We start from the raw sequence: 18,513 nt of genomic DNA on the forward strand, positions 1-18,513 counted from the left end.
CAGTCAAGGAAATTGATGAAAAATTAGTAATAATCTTTATTATTGTCACAAGTATGCTTACATTAACCCTGCAATGAAGTTACTGTGAAAAGCCCCTAGTCGCCACATTCCGGCGCTGTTCGGGTACACAGAGGGAGAATTCAGAATGTCCAATTCACCTAACAGCATGTCTTTCGGGACTTGTGGGAGGAAACCGGAGCACCCGGAGGAAACCCACGCAGATACGGGGGGGAGAACGTGCAGACTCCGCACAGACAGTGACCCAAGCCGGGAATCGAACCTGGAACCCTGGTGCTGTGAAGCAACAGTGCTAACCACTGTGCTACTGTGCCACACTTTTGCCCCTCTCCTCAAAAATGGGAAGATTTAAAAAAACACTTTGCATTTATATAGCACCTTTCATGACCTCAGCAGGCTTTACAGCCAGTGAAGTCGGGCAGCACGGTAGCACAGTGGTCAGCACTGTTGCTTCACAGCTCCAGGGTCCCAGGTTCGATTCCCGGCTTGGGTCACTGTCTGTGCAGAGTCTGCACATTCTCCCCGTGGGATTCCTCCGGGTGCTCACCCTCCCATAGTCCAAAGATGTGTGCAGTTCGGTAGATTGGCCTTGATAAATTGTCCCTTAATGCCCAAAAAGGTTAAGTGGGGTTACTGGGTTGTGGAGCTTGGGTGGGGTGCTCTTTCCAAGGTCAGGTGCAGACTCGATGGGCTGAATGGCCGCTTTCTGCACTGTAAATCCTATGATAAGTACATTTTGAAGTGCAGTAACGCAGGGGCCATCCAATCAGCTTGTGCAAAGCAAGCTCCCACACGCAGCCATGTACAAATCTTTTCCTTCTCAACAGCCACCAAGAAACATGCTCTCTCTCTCTCTCTCAGCTGTCAAAGTCAGGAACGCAAAGGTTTAAGTCAAGTCTCTGGAACGCCTCTATTCCCACCCACCTCATTAACACTCAACTATAAAAAGTCTGGAAAGTTGCACTTTTATTTCTTGTTGCTAACTTTACTTCACTCTCCCTCCCTCACACCCAACTTGCTGAAAGTCTCGACAACAAAAAAAGTTTCTGGAGTTAAATCTGAAATTCTGAATCACACACACACACATATCTGTCTATCTTAGTAATTCCACTATGGGCATAGAGGTGCTGCGTAAAACCTTCTGGAGGGCAGTGCTAGCGGAATTCCTGGCCATGACCATCTTCATCTTCCTGAGCATCGGAGCGGCCACCAAGTGGACCCCGAGCGGCTACCCCGCCGACGTGGTGCAGATCGCCTTGACCTTCGGGCTGGCCATCGCCACCTTAGCCCAGTGCGTCGGCCACATCAGTGGGGCCCACCTTAACCCGGCCGTCACCCTGGGGCTGCTGGTGGGCTGCCAGATCAGCGTCCTGCGGGCCCTCTTCTACATCCTCTCGCAGATGCTGGGCGCCCTGGCGGCCAGCGCCATTCTCCTGGGCATCACCCCCGCATCCAGGAACGGCACCCTCGGAGTCAACGCTGTAAGTAGCCTTAAAAGGGTAAACGGGTAGGGCGGTGGGGTGTTTGTGTATGTGTGTGGGGGGGGGGGGGGGTGTTGGCATCAACGGGTGCAGCGTTGGTAAAGTCTTACTTTCAAAGCAAACCGCAATTCTCTTAATGTGGGTGCATTCCTTCTACCTGTGGGCCCCACCAGCAGCCCCTGTTAATATCGCGCACGGGGAGGGCTCCAGCAGGAAATTGGTCAGCCAGAGAGTGTCAGCTGTATCATAATGTGATCAGATTTTTAGAGGGTCCATAATTAAGGACGTTGCCCTTTTAAAATAGATCGCCCCGGTAACCAACCAGCGAACACGCAACATTGTTTGCAACAACCGTCTTTTGCAAACTTTGTACGAATAAATGAACAACACAGAGACATATATTTAAAAGTGTACCAGGGTGAAATGGCCATGCCCAGTGCTCAGTGCTGCTTGCAACATCTGACTGAATGATACTGGTTAAGGGGGAGACCATTCGGCCCGTTCTGCCTCATCGAAAGAGCTATCTAAATAGCTCTTGCCCCGGAGACTTGCAAATTCCAACCTTGATAATCATCACCGTCAATTTGTGACGGGTGCCTTGATTTGCCTCCGTTGCAAATACAATGCTGAGTGGCCCTGTGCAATATGTGGGTGAGATGGAGCTTTATTGGTTAATTATTTATTTGTTTTGTATCTATATATGTGTGCCACGATAGAGAAAAGTCACCCAAAATGTCATTTTAAATTTGAAGTATTTAACTTAAACATCATTATTTGTTCTGTTCTCAGCTACTAAGGTTCAAAATGCAGCCCCTCACCTTGGCTTTAATATTTTGATTTGATTTGATTTATTATTGTCACATGTATTAGTATACAGTGAAAAGTATTGTTTCTTGCATGCTGTACAAACAATGCATACCGTACATAGGGAAGGAAGGGGAGACTGCAGAATATAATGTTACAGTTATAGCAAGGCGTAGAGAAAAGATCAACTTAATACGAGGTAGGTCCATTCAAAAGTCTGATGGCAGTCGGGAAGAAGCTGTTCTTGAGTCGGTTGGTACGTGACCTCAAACTTTGGTATATTTTTCCTGACGGAAGAAGGTGGAAGAGAGTATGTCCGGGGTGCATGGGGTCCTTAATTATGCTGGCTGCCTTTCTGAGGCAGCGGGAATTGGAGACAGAGCCGATGGATGGGAGGCCGGTTTGCGTGATGGACTGGGCTACATTCACAACCTTTTGTAGTTTCCTGCGGTCTTGGGCAGGGCAGGCTCCATACCAAGCTATGATACAACCAGAAAGAATGCTTTCTATGGGGCATCTGTAGAAGTTGGTGAGGGTCGTAGCTGACATGCCAAATTTCCTTAGTCTTCTGAGAAAGTAGAGTCGTTGGTGGGCTTTCTTAACTATAGTGTCGGCATGGGGAGACCATGACAGGTTGTTGGTGATCTGTACACCTAAAAACTTGAAGCTCTCGACCCTTTCTACTTCGTTCCCATTAATATAGACAGGGGCATGTTCTCCACTACGCTTCCTGAAGTCGATGACAATCTCCTTCGTTTTGTTGACAGTGAGGGAGAGATTATTGTCATCGCACCAGTTCACCAGATTCTCTGTCTCATTCCTGTACTCTGTCTCGTCATTGATTGAAATCCGACCCACTACTGTGGTGTCATCAGCAAATTTGAAAATCGAGTTGGAGAGAAACTTGGCCACACAGTCACAGGTGTATAAGGAGTATTTACTGACAAAGTCTGGGATATTTCCCCCAGGTTACAGGTGCTCTGTCTTGTACCTTTGCAGTGCTCATTCTAAATTGTTTATCCTTATTTCTTAATGCTATGCCTACCCATGTAAAGGTTTGCACTGGCGCCTGCCTCTGTGGTTCTGACTCATTCCCCGCTGGATTCTTTACCCGGAGAAAAATAAATAAACCAGTCATCAAAAATAATCAAAACCTGCCTACTCCGAGGTGTCCCTGAAAATCAGACCGCTTCAGTCACTCCTGATTAACTATTTTTAAAAAAAGAACGGAAAAGATCATTAAACGCTGACTATTCCCTTGCTTGAACCTTTGAGATTGTGTGCAATGAAGAGAAAGAAGGTTGCTGTAGTTCGAGAAGCTGCCCTTTGAGAGAAAGCTGACAGGCAGTGATTTAACCTGAGGATCACCACACCTCAGAGAAGGTTGAGAAGGCAGGACCTTCATGAATGACCTCAGCCGGTACGGGAATTGAACCCGCGCTGTTGGCGTCGCTCTGCATCACGAATCAGCCGTCCAGCCAACTGAGCTAACCGACGTTCCCATCACATGTGATATTCAGCTCAATTGGGAGTGTTGGACAATACAACCTTCCATGAGTATTAAAAACTTTCTCCCGATAAATGTGAAGACAATTAAAGACGTGCCTGGAATCCGATGTTCGCTTGAATCCCAATTATTATCTGTTGTATGTGTGTTGTATGTATGTTAGCGTGTATTGAGTGTGTGTGTGTGTTTGGGTTTAGGTAAACCAGTAAATAACTCCGTCCTGTCCCGTCCCACAGACTCACACTGCCTTGGTGCAGCCAGTGTCTCTTGGGTGACTCTTCTCTCAGACCTTCTTTCATCACCATTCCACATACCACGTGGAGATTAGAGTACAATGATCTGCTTTAATACCAGCCATACAAATTGTATCTGTTTATATACAGCCATTTCCTTATCAGATATTTTGACAGACCTTCGATCGATTCTCGATTTGTCCGTTCTCCTCCATGTCCTATTGCTAACGGCCGGACAGATCCACTGGTTCCACTGGGAACATTTAGCCAGGGGTCTGTCACCCAGGAGGAGGCCATTCGGCCCATCCTCTCTGCCCACCGTGACTTAGTGCCCATTCCCCTGCCTTTTCCCCATACCCCTGCCCATTGTTTCCATTCAAATAATCATCTAATAATCCTCTTGAACGCCTCGATTGAAGCTGCCTCCACCACACTTCCAGGCTGTGCATTCCAGACCCCAACCACTCGCTGGGTGAAAAAAGTTCCCCCCTATCTACTCTATCCAGCCCCATCACGATTTTGGACATCTCTGTCAAACCTCCTCTTATTCTCCTTCTCTCCAAGGAGAACAGTCCCAACCTCTCCAGGAAGTTTCTCATCCCTGGAGCCATTCTTGTAAACCTCTTCTGCGCTCTCTCCAATGTGTTCACAACCTTCCGATAGTGTGGTGTCCAGAACTGTACACAATATTCCAGCTGAGACCTAACTTGTGTCTTGCTCTTGTACTCTGTGCCCTATTAATAAATCACAGACTACTGTTTGCTTTATTAACTGCTCTCTCCATCTGTCCTGCCACCCTCACTGATCTCTGCACAGATACACCCTGGTCCCTCTGCTCCTGCACGCCCCCTTTAAGAATTTCACCCCTTATTTTATATTGTCTCTGCATGTTCTGCCCTGCATCATCTCGCATTCTCTGCATTGAACTACCTCTGCCCTGCATCCCGACATCTACTCCGATAGTCAATGAGATTATGGCAGATCTGCAAACTAACTCCATATACCCCACCTTTACCCCGAATATCTTTGTGTAATTTACAGTGCAGAAGGAGGCCATTCGGCCCATCGAGTCTGCACTGGCTCTTGGAAAAGGGCACCCTACCCAAGGTCAACACCTCCACCCTATCCCCGCAACCCAGCACTAAGGGCAATTTTGGACACTTAGGGCAATTTATCACGGCCGATCCACCTAACCTGCACATCTTTGGACTGTGGGAGGAAACTGGAGCACCCGGAGGAAACCCACGCAGACACGGGGAGGATGTGCAGACTCCGCACAGACAGTGACCCAAGCCGGGAATCGAACCTGGGACCCTGGAGCTGTGAAGCAATTGTGCTAGCCACAATGCTACCGTGCTGCCCTAAAACTGATCACAATACTCCAAATGGGGTCTGACCAGAGCCTTACACAGCCTCAGAAGTACATCCCTGGTCTTGTATTCTAGCCCTCTCGACATGAATGCCAACATTGCATTTGCCTTCCTGACTGCCGACCGAACTGACAATGGTCAGCATTCGGCTTTTAATTCCAGCGTTTTATTGAAATCAAATTTCACCATCTGCCTTGGTGGGGTTCGAACCCGGGTCCCCAGAGCATCACCTGGGATCTCTGGATTACCAGTCCAGCGACAATACCACTGTGTCACTGCCTCCCTGGCCTCAATTGCCCATTTAAAATTTAATATTGACCTAGCTTGTCACCATTTGCAGAAGAGAGTTCCAAACTTGTACAGCCCTTTACATGAGGAACTGTTTCTCTAACCTGACTCCAGTGGTTAGCACTGCAGCCTCACAGTGCCAGAGACCCGGGTTTGATTCCGGTCTTGGATGACTGTGTGGAGTTTGCACAGTCACCCCGTAGAGCCATGGAAATGATACAGCATAGAAGGAGGCCATTTGGCCTGTATCATCCCTGTCGGCCCAAAGACCCAGGTACCCTTGATAATCCCGCCTTCCTGCACCCAGTCCACAGCCCTGTAGCTTAGAGAACTCAAGGCGCAGATCCCGGTACTTCCTAAAGGAGTTTAGGGTCCCTGCCTCCACCACCAACTCGGGCAGCGACATCTAGACACCCACTGCCCTCTGCGTGAAATAGTTTTTCCTCGTGTCCCCTCTAATCCTTCTGCCACTTACCGTGAATCTATGAGTCCTGGTTTTTGAACTCTCTGCCCAGGGAAACCGGTTCCTCCTGTCTACTCTAACTCTACCCCTCACAATTTTGAACGCCTCAATCATGTCATCCCTCAGCCTTCTCTGTTCATAGGGAAACAACTCCAATCTTCCCAATCCCTTCTCGTTTCTACAATTCTCCAGCCCTGGCAACATTCTAGTAAATCCCGTGTCGGCGTGGGTTTCCTCTGAGCGCTCGGTTTCCTCCCACAGTTCAAATTGCCCCTTAGTGCCCAAAGATGTGCAGGTCAGGTGGATTGGCCATGCTAAATTGCCCAAACGTGATGGACCGAATGGCCACCTTCTGCACTGTAGGGATTCTATGAATTTGCATTCTCTCCTAGGTGTGGTGTTGAGAACTGCTCATGTTGTTCCAGGTATAGTTGGTGACCATGGTTGTACATTCCAGAAGCATGACTTCTAGGAGTCGCTGAAGGCTGTTTTCGTAAAGATGTGCAGGTTAGGTGGATTGGCCGTGCTAAATTGCCCTTAGTGTCCAAAAAGGTTCGGAGGGGTTAGTGGGTTATGGGGATAGGGTGGAAGTGAGGGCTTAAGTCGATGGGCTGAATGGCCTCCTTCTGCACTGTACGTTCTATGTATGTATGAACCTTCACCTACTGTTACTGCATTATCGCAATACTGTTTGTGGAATCTTGCTGTGCGCAATTTGGCTACCATGCCCTCTACACCAGTGGTGACCAGAGACTGACATCAATTGCCGAAAAAACCCATCTGGTTCACTAACGTCCTTTAGGGAAGGAAATCTGCTGTCCTTACCCGGTCTGGCCTACACGTGACTCCAGACCCACAGCGATGTGGTTGACTCTTAACTACCCCTCGGAAATGGTTCAAGGGCAATTAGGGATGGGTAATGAATGCTGGCCCAGCCGGTGACTGCTGAGGAAGGCAGGGGCCGAAGAACCTACGCAGGGTAGACCAAAGGAAATGTAACATTAACTCCAATCGATGGAGGGTTGAGGCCGCAACGGCTACCTTCGCTGTCCACTGCCCCCCCCCTTTCAAATACTCACAACCTGGACTGCTACCTGGGAGATATCTCTCCACCCGGCAGGGGGTTCGAACCGCTGTCAGCAGAACAGCGATTGGTAAAATGACTCGAAATACGGTATTTCAACGTTCAAATTTGTTTTCTGCTGCTTCCTAGTGGTGGCCGGCCTGTCGGAAGCTGGTCCCACCTGTTGTGTGATGTTGTATGTGGCTGCGTGCCATTCTAATTCGTCTGAATGAATTTGGTGAAGCAATGGCGACCATACAGCTACCAGCCCATTCCAGGGGCTCGCCATTGCCTGTGGAATGAATCCTCTCTGGACATCCAATCTCGGTCTGGGTGCTACATAACTTGAGTTGTGAACCCGGGCCCCCTCTAACCTACGCTCTACTTTGAAGGTGGGGGGGAGGGGGTGGTCCCCCCGTGGTGGGGGGTTCCCGTGAACGGGACCATAAGATCCCACCGCCGGGAATAGCTGGAAAATTCAGCTCCGGGTTTTGGCCTTTTTCCAAGGAATACGGGGAGAGGGCGGGAAAGCGAAATGGAGGCATCGGATCGGCCTGCTGAGTGACGGGGCAGGCCCGATGGGCCGAGTGGCCTCCTCCTGTTCATGTTCCTCATGGGTCTTATGAAAAGGTTCATTATCCAGGTTATCTGCTGCATTCTTAAAAGTCAGGATTAAAAGTCCAAATTGCTCCAGGACAAGAGGGAGTCAAGAAGAGGGGTGGGGGAGGGGAAGGGGCCGGGAATTTGTAAGGAACTGATGGACTGGGAAGGAGCCCCGATAGGGGTAGTGAAGCGCAAGTGGGAGGAAGAATTGGGTAGGGAGTTGGAGGCTGTGGGAGGAGGCTCTGAGGAGAGTGAATGCCTTGTTGTGGTGCGCTTTATCCAGTTTAAGGTGGTCCACGGGGCACATATGACTGTGGCCAGGATGAGCAGGTGCCTGGAAGGGGTGGAGGATAGGTGTGAGCGGTGTGTGGGTAGGCCCGCGAATCATATCCTGGCGGGGGTTCGCCGACATTATGTCGGAGGTACTGAAGGTGAAGGTGGTCCCGAGACCAGAGGTGACGATTTTCAGAGTGTCAGAAGACCCGGGAGTCCAGGGGGCGAGAGAGGCCGATGTCTTGGCCTTTGCCTGCCTGGTAGCCCAGAGATGGATGTTGTTAGAATGGAGGGTCTCGGGGCCCTTGAAACCGGGGATGTGGGTTAGTGATATGGCAGAGTTTCTCAGGCTAGGGAAAATAAAGTTCACCTTGAGGGGGTCTGTGGAGGGGTTTGCCCGGAGGTGGCAGCTGTTTATCGACTTCTTCGAGAAACGTTAAGATGTCAGCAGTTGGGGGGGGGGGGGGGGGGGTTAAAATGGGGAGGCTGGGGAGTTGGGAAGTGGGGGGGTGAGTTGGTTATTTCCAGCCCTGTTTGCTTGATTTGATTTTTGACTGTGTTTGTTGTGTTAAATGCCTCAATAAAATATTTTTCAAAGAAAAATCCCAAACTTCATAGAACATAGAGTGCCTGGAAGGGGTGGAGGATAGGTGTGGAGGCCATTCAGCCCATCGAGTCTGCACCGGTCCACTTACGCCCTCACTTCCACCCTACACCGTAACCCAATAACCCCTCTGGACACTAAGGGCAATTTATCCTGGCCAATCACCTAACCTGCACGTCTTTGGACTGTGGGAGGAAACCGGGGCACCCGGAGGAAACCCACTCTGACACGGGAGAAGGTGCAGACTCCACACAAACAGTGACCCAAGCCGGGAATTGAACCTGCGTTCCTGGTGCTGTGAAGCAACAGTTCTAACCACTGTGCTATCGTGCCACCTATATGACGCTTGTGGGAGGAAACCGGAGCACCCAGAGGAAACCCACGCAGACTCCGACCCAAGCCGGGAATTGAACCTGCATTCCTGGTGCTGTGAAGCAACAGTTCTAACCACTATGCTATACATGACGGTGAGAGGTTATGATATTCAACAACAAGTTACATAGAGTGCAGAAGGAGGCCATTCAGCCCATCGAGTCTGCACTGACCTGCCTTTACTTCCACCCTATCCCTGTAACGCAATAACCCCTCCTAACCTTTTTAGTCACTAAGGGCAATTTATCACAGCCAATCCACCTAACCTGCACGCCTTTGGAAGGAAACCGGAGTACCCGGAGGAAACCCACGCAGACACGGGGAGACTGTGCAGACTCCGCACAGACAGTGACCCAGCGGGGAATGGAACCTGGGACCCTGGCGCTGTGAAAACACAGTGCTATCCACTTGTGCTACCGCGCTTGCCTCACTTATGAAGCTTAGTGAACAAGGTTCATTCCGAGGTGGAGGAGATGATTCAATTAAAACCCATGATTAGAGCAGCTCTGAGCAGGCAATAAAGCACTTGAGAAATCTCCTTGGTTTATTGGTTCCGATAAATCCATCAAACGGACCAAGTGATTGCTTCAATTTGCTTACTCAGAAATTTAGCAACAAAATGTGATTTTATCTCCTGTGCTTGCTCCCGGAGTTGTGTGGAGAATCTTGTCCTCTGCCTGTGAGTGCAGTCTGCAGAGGGGAGCTCGTGTAGAACGGGAGTATGTGGATTGAATCGGACCCAGAGGGCGAGCCAGTTTGATTTGTCTTATTGTTGATTTAACCAGCGTCTAAAATTCATGACCGGAAAAAATGGTTTAATTGAAGGCCAACAAAACAAGGCTGAGTTCGCACAACCTCCCCCTCGTGATATTTTAAAATTTAACTCGACATTTCTTTTGATCCAAAGCCATTCTGCATGTGACGCTGGTTCCCTGCCCACTGCAAAGCTAATAGATCAAAGTTAATACTCTGTGACGATTTATGGTTTAGGGGTATGAGGGGAAGCAGTGGCGAGGTGGTGTTGCTGCAGGCCCAGTAATTCAGGGACCCAGGGTGGTGGGGACCGCGGTTCGAATCCCACCTCGGCAGATGGTGAAATTTCAATTCAAAACAAAATCTGATGATGACCATGAAACCATTGTTGTAAAAACCCATCTGGTTCCTAAATGACCTCCAGGAAGGAAATTTGTCGTCCTAACCTGGTTGTAGCAATGCGGTTGATAGCAATAAATATCAGTCCAGAGATGCCCACATTGCATGAACTAATTTAGATAAATGATGTTTCAGCTTTTAATAAGACCACAAGATATAGGAGCAGAATTAGGCCATTCGGCCCATCGAGTCTGCTCCGCCATTCAGTCATGGCTGATATTTTCTCCTCTCCATTCTCCTGCCTTCTCCCCATAACTCCAGATCCATCAAGAACCTATCTATCTCAAAGACACTCAGTAATTTGGCCTCCACAGCCTTCTGCGGCAAAGAGTTCCACAGATTCATCACCCTCTTTTTTTTTATTTTTTAAACACAGTGCAGAAGGAGGCCATTCAGCCCATCGAGTCTGCACCGACCCACTTAAACCCTCACTTGCAGCCTATCCCCATAACCCAATAACCCCCTCCTAACCTTTTTGGTCACTAAGGGCAATTTATCACGGCCAATCTACCTAACAGCACGTCTTTGGACTGTGAGAGGAAGCCGGAGCACCCGGAGGAAACCCACGCAGACACGGGGAGAACGTGCAGACTCCGCACAGACAGTGACCCAGCGGGGAATCGAACCTGGGACCCTGGCGCTGTGAAGCCACAGTGCTATCCACTTGCGCTACCGTGCTGCGCTAAAGGCTCTGGCTGAAGAAATTCCTCCTCGTCTCTGTTTTAAAGGATCGTCCCTTCAGTCTGAGATGGTGTCCTCTGGTTCTAGTTTCTCCTACAAGTGGAAACATCCTCTCCACGTCCACTCTTATCCAGGCCTCGCAGTATCCTGCAAGTTTCAATAAGATCCCCCTTCATCCTTCTAAACTCCAATGAGTACAGACCCAGAGTCCTCAACCGCTCCACATATGGCAAGTAATAATAAATGCCCAAGTGATAAGTAATGAACCAGGTTTGGAGCCACCCACCATCCTGATTTGTAAATATATCAGCGTTACTTCACCGTCAAAATCCTGGAGCTCCCTCCCTAACAGCACTGTGGGTGTACCTACGCCACATGGACTGCAGCGGTTCAAGAAGGCAGCTCACCACCACCTTCTCAAGGGACAATCAGCGATTAGCTGGCAACGCCCACATCCCATGACTTAATTTAAAAAAAAATCATTAGAATAATTAAAGAACTTCACATCGTGAATCCTCAATTTTCAAACTAACATTCTTGTTTTCGGATCTCTTGGTGGCCTCCAACCTTCGTTTTCTTTCTGAAATCCTCCAGCCGTGGAGGACCATCCCTCATTTTCATCACTTCACCATTGGTGGTCATGCCTTCTGCTGCCCAGGCTCCAAGCTCCGGGATTCCCTCCCTAAACCTCTCCATTCTCTTCCGCGAAGCACATCTTAAGCCCTATCTGGGTAACCTTAAATAGGGAGACACCATCCACCCGCCCCCCCCCCCCACCACCACATGGGCCCCCTAACCAGAGGGACACCCCAGCGAGCTCCTAACTAGAGGGACCCTCCCCCAAGAGACCCCCTAAGTATGGAGACCCTCCACAGGGGCCCCTAACTAAAGGAGCCGCTCCAGGAATCCACTAATTGGACAGACCCCCACAGGGACCTCCTCCTAACTAATGGAATCCCTACAAGGACCCCCTAACTAAAGGATCTCCCATAGGGACCCCCTAATTAGATAGACCCCCACAGGGACCCCCTAACTAGAGGAATTCCCCACAGGGACCCCCTAACTAGAGGAACCCCCCACAGGGGCCCCCTAACTAGAGGAACCCCCCACAGGGACCCCCTAACTAAAGCATCCCTCACAGGGACCCCACCCCTTCAGGGATCTCCAGAAAAAAGACACCTGTCTGGAAGCTGGAGAGCAGTGCAGACAGGGAAAGTGAAAACAATTACGGTTGCCGCACTTACCTGGAAGAACCACCTGCCCATTACTGGAAGGAGAGCTGCTGTGACCTGTGTTTATACCCCTCAGATCCATTAGCTGCAAATCATTCACTCATTTCTGGTAGTGGGCTGGAGTTAAGAGCTGTCAACCTCCAGCTCAGCACTTCAAAATCACTCAAGTGCGAAGGGATGTGACTCGAATGCACTTAACTCTCTTTGATGTGGTTGATGTTTGTAAATGTTGTGGTTTCAGCCCTTAGACATACTCATCCACAAAGAAGATGAAAGATGCAAAGCTCACAGCTGTTTTGTGGTAGTTGTCAATCACAGCCCCCGACCAGAACTGAGTGAATGATTTGCAGCTAATGGACCTGAGGGGTTTAAACACAGGCCACAGCGGCTCTCTTTCATGACTGAGATGCGGAAAAGTTTCTTCGCTCTCAGGGTTGTGAATTTCTGGAATTCTCCATCCCACAGGATTGTGGATGCTCCATCGTTCAATATATTTCAGGCTGGGATGGACGGATTTTTTGGTCTCTCAGGAAATGAAGGGATATGGGGAAAATGGAGATGAAGACCAAGATTAGCCACGATCGTACCGAACGGTGGACTCCTCGATCCTATTTCTTGTTTCTATCAATGATTTGGCACACGATCTGCCATTTTGGTCGGTGTAGATTCTCTGAATCGCTCTGGGCTGGTTTAGCACACTGGGCTAAATCGCTGGCTTTGAAAGCAGACCAAGGCAGGCCAGCAGCACGGTTCAATTCCCGTACCAGCCTCCCCGAACAGGCGCCGGAATGTGGCGACCAGGGGCTTTTCACAGTAACTTCATTTGAGGACTACTTGTGACAATAAGCGATTTCCATTTCATTTTTTCATTAACCTCTCCGAATCGAGCATGCGTTCAGCTGCTTGAAGGACACCTCCGCCAGCACTGGCTAAAACTTCCGTCAAGGTGGTTTTGACTTTTGCCGACACGCAGTGAGTGGAGAAAATGCTGTTGAGTGATACCGGAGGGATTTTGCAAACGTTTGGCTTTACAATCACGCTGGATCGTGCCAAGGCGTCAGAGGGGTGAGTTGGCCAGTGTGGAGAAAGTCTGCTTTCAGTCATAAGGGGAAACAGTTCCAGTAACCCCTCAACTTCACAAACGGACCACAGGGATTCCACAGACAGCTGGAATGAAGTTTTGAGGACGTGGAATTAATTTCCACTCTGAGTGGTTCAGGTAGAAATAACATCACTATTCAGTGTTAGATTGGAAGGTGGGTGAATGAGACATTAACACACTCTTCGAATGTTGCGGCAATTCAGGGAGATCTGCACCTACTGGCACATTGGCCGGGATTCTCCGAAATGCCGGCCAAGTGTTGAATCCGGCATTAAAACCGGGGCGAGCGATGCCGGCGTCAACTGGCCTCCAGGCCCAGTCATTCTCCCCGTCCTCGGGGGCTAGAACGGCGCCGGAGTGCTGTGCGCTGCTCGCGCCGAAGGGGGGCTGTACACGGCCGGCGTGGGTCCGCACATGCGCGCCACGGGCATCTCCGCGCCGGCCCGCGGGTAACATGGCGGAACCCTTCAGGGCCCCGGCGCGGAGGAACTTAGCCCCCCCCTCCAGAATTAGCACGCCCGCCGATCGGAGGAACTTAGGACCCCGCCCCCCCCCACCCCCCGGATTCAGTTCTCCCGCCCCCCCCCCCCCCCCCGGATTCAATCCCCCCCCCCACCAGGATGGCCCCCGCAGCCAGAACGACGAGGTCCTGCTGGGTAGGACCACACGCAAACGACGGCAGCATCGCCGCGGGGGCAGCTTTCAACGTCCCTGACTGGCGGGGCGGTGGCCCAGCGCCGGAGCGGCGTGCCGGGATTCAACGCGGGCTTGGAGAATCCCAGCCATTCCCGCCCTGGAATCTCTTCCAGATATTGACAGATACGCTGGGAGCCCCTGTAATGATAATCACCCTCTGTAGGGTTCCGACTTAATAAATAAAAAGGTACCCACTCACCCACCCACCCACCCACACACCCACCCACAAACCCACTCACTCACCCACCCACCCACTCACCCACCCACTCACCCACTCACCCACTCACCCACTCACCCACCCACCCACTCACCCACTCACCCACCCACCCACCCACAAACCCACTCACTCACCCACTCACCCACCCACACACCCACCCACAAACCCACTCACTCACCCACCCACCCAAACACCCACCCACACACCCACCCACCCACCCACCCACACACCCACCCACTCACCCACCCACCCACACACCTAGCCACCCACCCACCCACACACCCACCCACTCACTCACCCACCCACCCAAACACCCACTCACCCACCCACCCACCCACACACCTAGCCACCCACCCACCCACACACCCACCCACTCACACACCCACTCACCCACCCACCCACCCACCCACTCACCCACACACCCACACACCCACCCACAAACCCACTCATTCACCCACCCACCCAAACACCCACCCACACACCCACCCACCCACCCCAGAGGGTCAGTACTGAGGGAGTGCTGCACTGTCAGAGGGTCAGTACTGAGGGAGTGTTGCACTGTCAGAGGGTCAGTACTGAGGGAGTGCCGCACTGTCAGAGGGTCAGTACTGAGGGAGTGCTGCACTGTCAGAGGGTCAATACTGAGGGAGTGCTGCACTGTCAGAGGGTCAGTACTGAGGGAGTGCCGCACTGTCAGAGGGTCAGTACTGAGGCAGTGCCGCACTGTCAGAGGGTCAGTACTGAGGGAGTGCTGCACTGTCAGAGGGTCAGTACTGAGGGAGTGCTGCACTGTCAGAGGGTCAGTACTGAGGGAGTGCCGCACTGTCAGAGGGTCAGTACTGAGGGAGTGCCGCACTGTCAGAGGGTCAGTACTGAGGGAGTGCTGCACTGTCAGAGGGTCAGTACTGAGGGAGTGTTGCACTGTCAGAGGGTTAGTACTGAGGGAGTGCTGCACTGTCAGAGGGTCAATACTGAGGGAGAGCTGCACAGTCCGAGGGTCAATTCTGAGGGAGTGTTGCTCTCTCGGACAGTTGGTACAGAGGGTTCAATTGAGTAAGAGGTTCACGCTCCCTTATAACCTTATTGTTGGCAGTTGATTTGAGGAATGTATAAAGGACAAACCTATACAGACATAGACTCTTGGGTCAATCATAAACGTTTTTATTGGCAGTAAAAGAACATTCTGAATTCCTAATAAAAGGGTTCGAATAGTGTAATGACGCCACACAACACTCAAAGCAACAACATTTGATTAAAAAAACCTTCACGAAAAACGACAGGCAAAACCCTACACGCCTTGCTTAAACCTCATCGCCAAACCCCTCAGGATTTAGTTGCTCCCATTAAGTTGTCTGCAAATGCTAGCCCCAATATCCCTTAGAATATCTCTAAAATACAGGACGAGAGACGTACTGCTGGGGTTCTGGTCTGACCCCATTTGGAGTATTGGGAGCAGTTTTGGGCCAAGTATCTAAGGAAGGATGTGCTGGCCTTGGAAAGGGTCCAGAGGAGGTTCACAAGAGCGAAGAGCTTGTCGTATGAGGAACGGTTGAGGAATCTGGGTCTGTACTCGATGTAATTTAGAAGGATGAGGGGGGATCTTATTGTAACTTGCAGGATACTTAGAGGCCTGGATAGAGTGGACGTTGAGAGGATGTTTCCACTTGTAGGAAAAACTAGAACCTGAGGACACCATCTCAGACGGAAGGGACGATCCTTTAAAACAGAGATGAGGAGGAATTTCTTCAGTTAGAGGGTGGTGAATCTGTGGAACTCTTTGCCGCAGAAGGCTGTGGAGGCCAAATCACTGAGTGTCTTTAAGACAGAGATAGATAGGTTCTTGAGTAATAAGGGGATCAGGGGTTATGGGGAGAAGGCAGGAGAACGGGGCTGAGAAAACATCAGCCATGATTGAATGGCGGAGCAGACTCGATGGGCCGAGTGGCCTAATTCTGCTCCTATGTCTCGTGGTCTTATAGATCAGGCTGATAACTACCCACACAGTTGGTCCTTCCGGAGTGGGCTGTAGGTCGGGGAATCAGAATGACCGTTCCCGACTCTCCTTCGTGATTACAGCCCAAGACAATACTTCATTAAAAATATCAAAGCATATTCTGGAGACATCCTGTATGTTTTTAATCTCCTTTGCCTGGTTCCTGCCTTCGCAGACAAATCCATTCATCGTGATGTCGTTTCAGTGACTGGAACAATGGACCCCATTCAGGGGGCTCCCAAGGTGATGCGTCCGTGAATAAGTCCATCTCTCCTTAGCCATTGTTGATGTTTGTTTGTGCAGTGGCTGTTGTCTGGGGCCATCAGCTCTGATGGTTTCCTAGATTTATAGAATCCCTACAGTGCAGAAGGAGGCCATTCGGCCCATCGAGTCTACACCAACCCTCTGAAAGAGCAGTCTACTTAGACCCACTCACCCTGCGCACCCCCACTAACCCCACCTAACCTGGTGGAGTTTGGACACTAAGGGGCAATGTAGCACGGCCAATCCACCTAACCTGCACATCTTTGGACTGTTTAATTGGATTGTATGTTTGCCACTGTTTTCTCTTTGAGACGGCAATGTCCCAGTATCGTCATTTTGGTACCTGCTTGTTTTGAAGATGAACACCTTACAGTACAGCTGTTGGCAGTATTTACGTTCGTGGAGCTTCTGGGGTTTAATATTTCGTAGAAGCCCATTGGGGAAGATTCCAATCCTGCAGTTGAGAAGAACAACATTGATTCCTGATAAATGGACTTGTTGGGTGGCATGTGTTGGAGTTGGGGACCAAGGGCAATGTGTCCAAGTTTGCAGACGACACTAAGATGAGTGGTAAAGCAAAAAGTGCAGAGGATACCGGAAGTCTGCAGAGGGATTTGGATAGGCTAAGTGAATGGGCTAGGGTCTGGCAGATGGAATACAATGTTGACAAATGTGAGGTTATCCATTTTGGTAGGAATAACAGCAAAAGGGAATATTATTTAAATGATAAAATATTAAAACATGCTGCTGTGCAGAGAGACCTGGGTGTGCTAGTGCATGAGACGCAAAAAGTTGGTTTACAGGTGCACAGGTGATTAAGAAGGCAAATGGAATTCTGTCCTTCATTGCTAGAGGGATGGAGTTTAAGACTAGGGAGGTTATGCTGCAATTGTATAAGGTGTTAGTGAGGCCACACCTAGAGTATTGTGTTCAGTTTTGGTCTCCTTACTTGAGAAAGGACGTACTGGCACTGGAGGGTGTGCAGAGGAGATTCACTAGGTTAATCCCAGAGCTGAAGGGGTTGGATTACGAAGAGAGGTTGAGTAGGCTGGGACTGTACTCGTTGGAATTTAGAAGGATGCAGGGGGGATCTTATAGAAACACATAAAATTATGAAGGGAATAGATAGGATAGATGCGGGGAGGTTGTTTCCACTGGCGGGTGAAAGCAGAACAAGGGGGCATAGCCTCAAAATAAGGGGAAGTAGATTTAGGACTGAGTTTAGGAGTAACTTCCTCACCCAAAGGGTTGTGAATCTATGGAATTCCTTTCCCAGTGAAGCAGTAGAGGCTCCTTCATTAAATGTTTTTAAGATAAAGATAGATAGTTTTTTGAAGAATAAAGGGATTAAGGGTTATGTTGTTCGGGCCGGAAAGTGGAGCTGAGTCCACAAAAGATCAGCCATGATCTCATTGAATGGCGGAGCAGGCTCGAGGGGTCAGATGGCCTACTCCTGCTCCTAGTTCTTATGTTCTTATGTGCGGCATTTTCTCATCATTGTTCTCCCTGTTTTTCCCTCTTTTTTTATTCTAGCTGGGAGAAGGCGTTACCCCAGGACAGGGTCTGGGGGTTGAAATTATTATCACCTTCCAGCTCGTTCTGTGTGTCTTTGCAACCACCGATAAACGAAGGACGGATCTCTCCGGCTCGGGCCCGCTGGCCATCGGCCTCTCGGTGGTCATTGGCCACCTAATGGCGGTGAGTGAAACCGGCGGAAAAATCCGAATGGCGTCAGCAAAACCATGTTTCATTGGTCAGCGGCTTTCCAGCCAATAGTATCACCCGAGTTGTAAAATAATGGCTCACTGTCCCCTGGGTGATTCCAGATAGTTCCAGACCTATCCAGCTTGGAAGGCCATTCAGGCTATCAAAGCCTCTGCTGTCACTTTGAAAGAGCTATCCAATTAGTCCAACTCGCTTTCTGGTCCTGCATAGCGTCCAAATCTACCTGTGGATGCACCCATTCAATTTACTTTTCAGATTACTAAGAACATGGAACATACAGTGCAGAAGGAGGCCATTCGGCCCATCGAGTCTGCACCGACCCATTTAAGCCCTCACGTCCACCCTGTCCCCCTAACCCAATAACCCCTCCTA

At 50.1% G+C, this 18,513-nt stretch overlaps 1 protein-coding gene across 1 annotated transcript in view; it reads left to right on the top strand.

Annotated features, from left to right (window-relative positions):
* The first annotated feature begins 982 nt into the window (after nt 1-982).
* LOC140424734 (aquaporin-1-like) overlaps nt 983-18,513 on the top strand; it is a 32,314-nt gene continuing 14,783 nt past the window's right edge. Inside the window, exons 1-2 of the mRNA XM_072508077.1 lie at nt 983-1,499; nt 17,950-18,114. Of these exons, the coding sequence (XP_072364178.1) occupies nt 1,131-1,499; nt 17,950-18,114 (534 nt within the window). The 5' untranslated portion in view covers nt 983-1,130. The remainder of the gene's footprint in view (nt 1,500-17,949; nt 18,115-18,513) is intronic.

The sequence above is a fragment of the Scyliorhinus torazame genome, chromosome 6 (genome assembly GCF_047496885.1).
Source record: "Scyliorhinus torazame isolate Kashiwa2021f chromosome 6, sScyTor2.1, whole genome shotgun sequence".
NCBI lineage: Eukaryota > Metazoa > Chordata > Chondrichthyes > Carcharhiniformes > Scyliorhinidae > Scyliorhinus > Scyliorhinus torazame.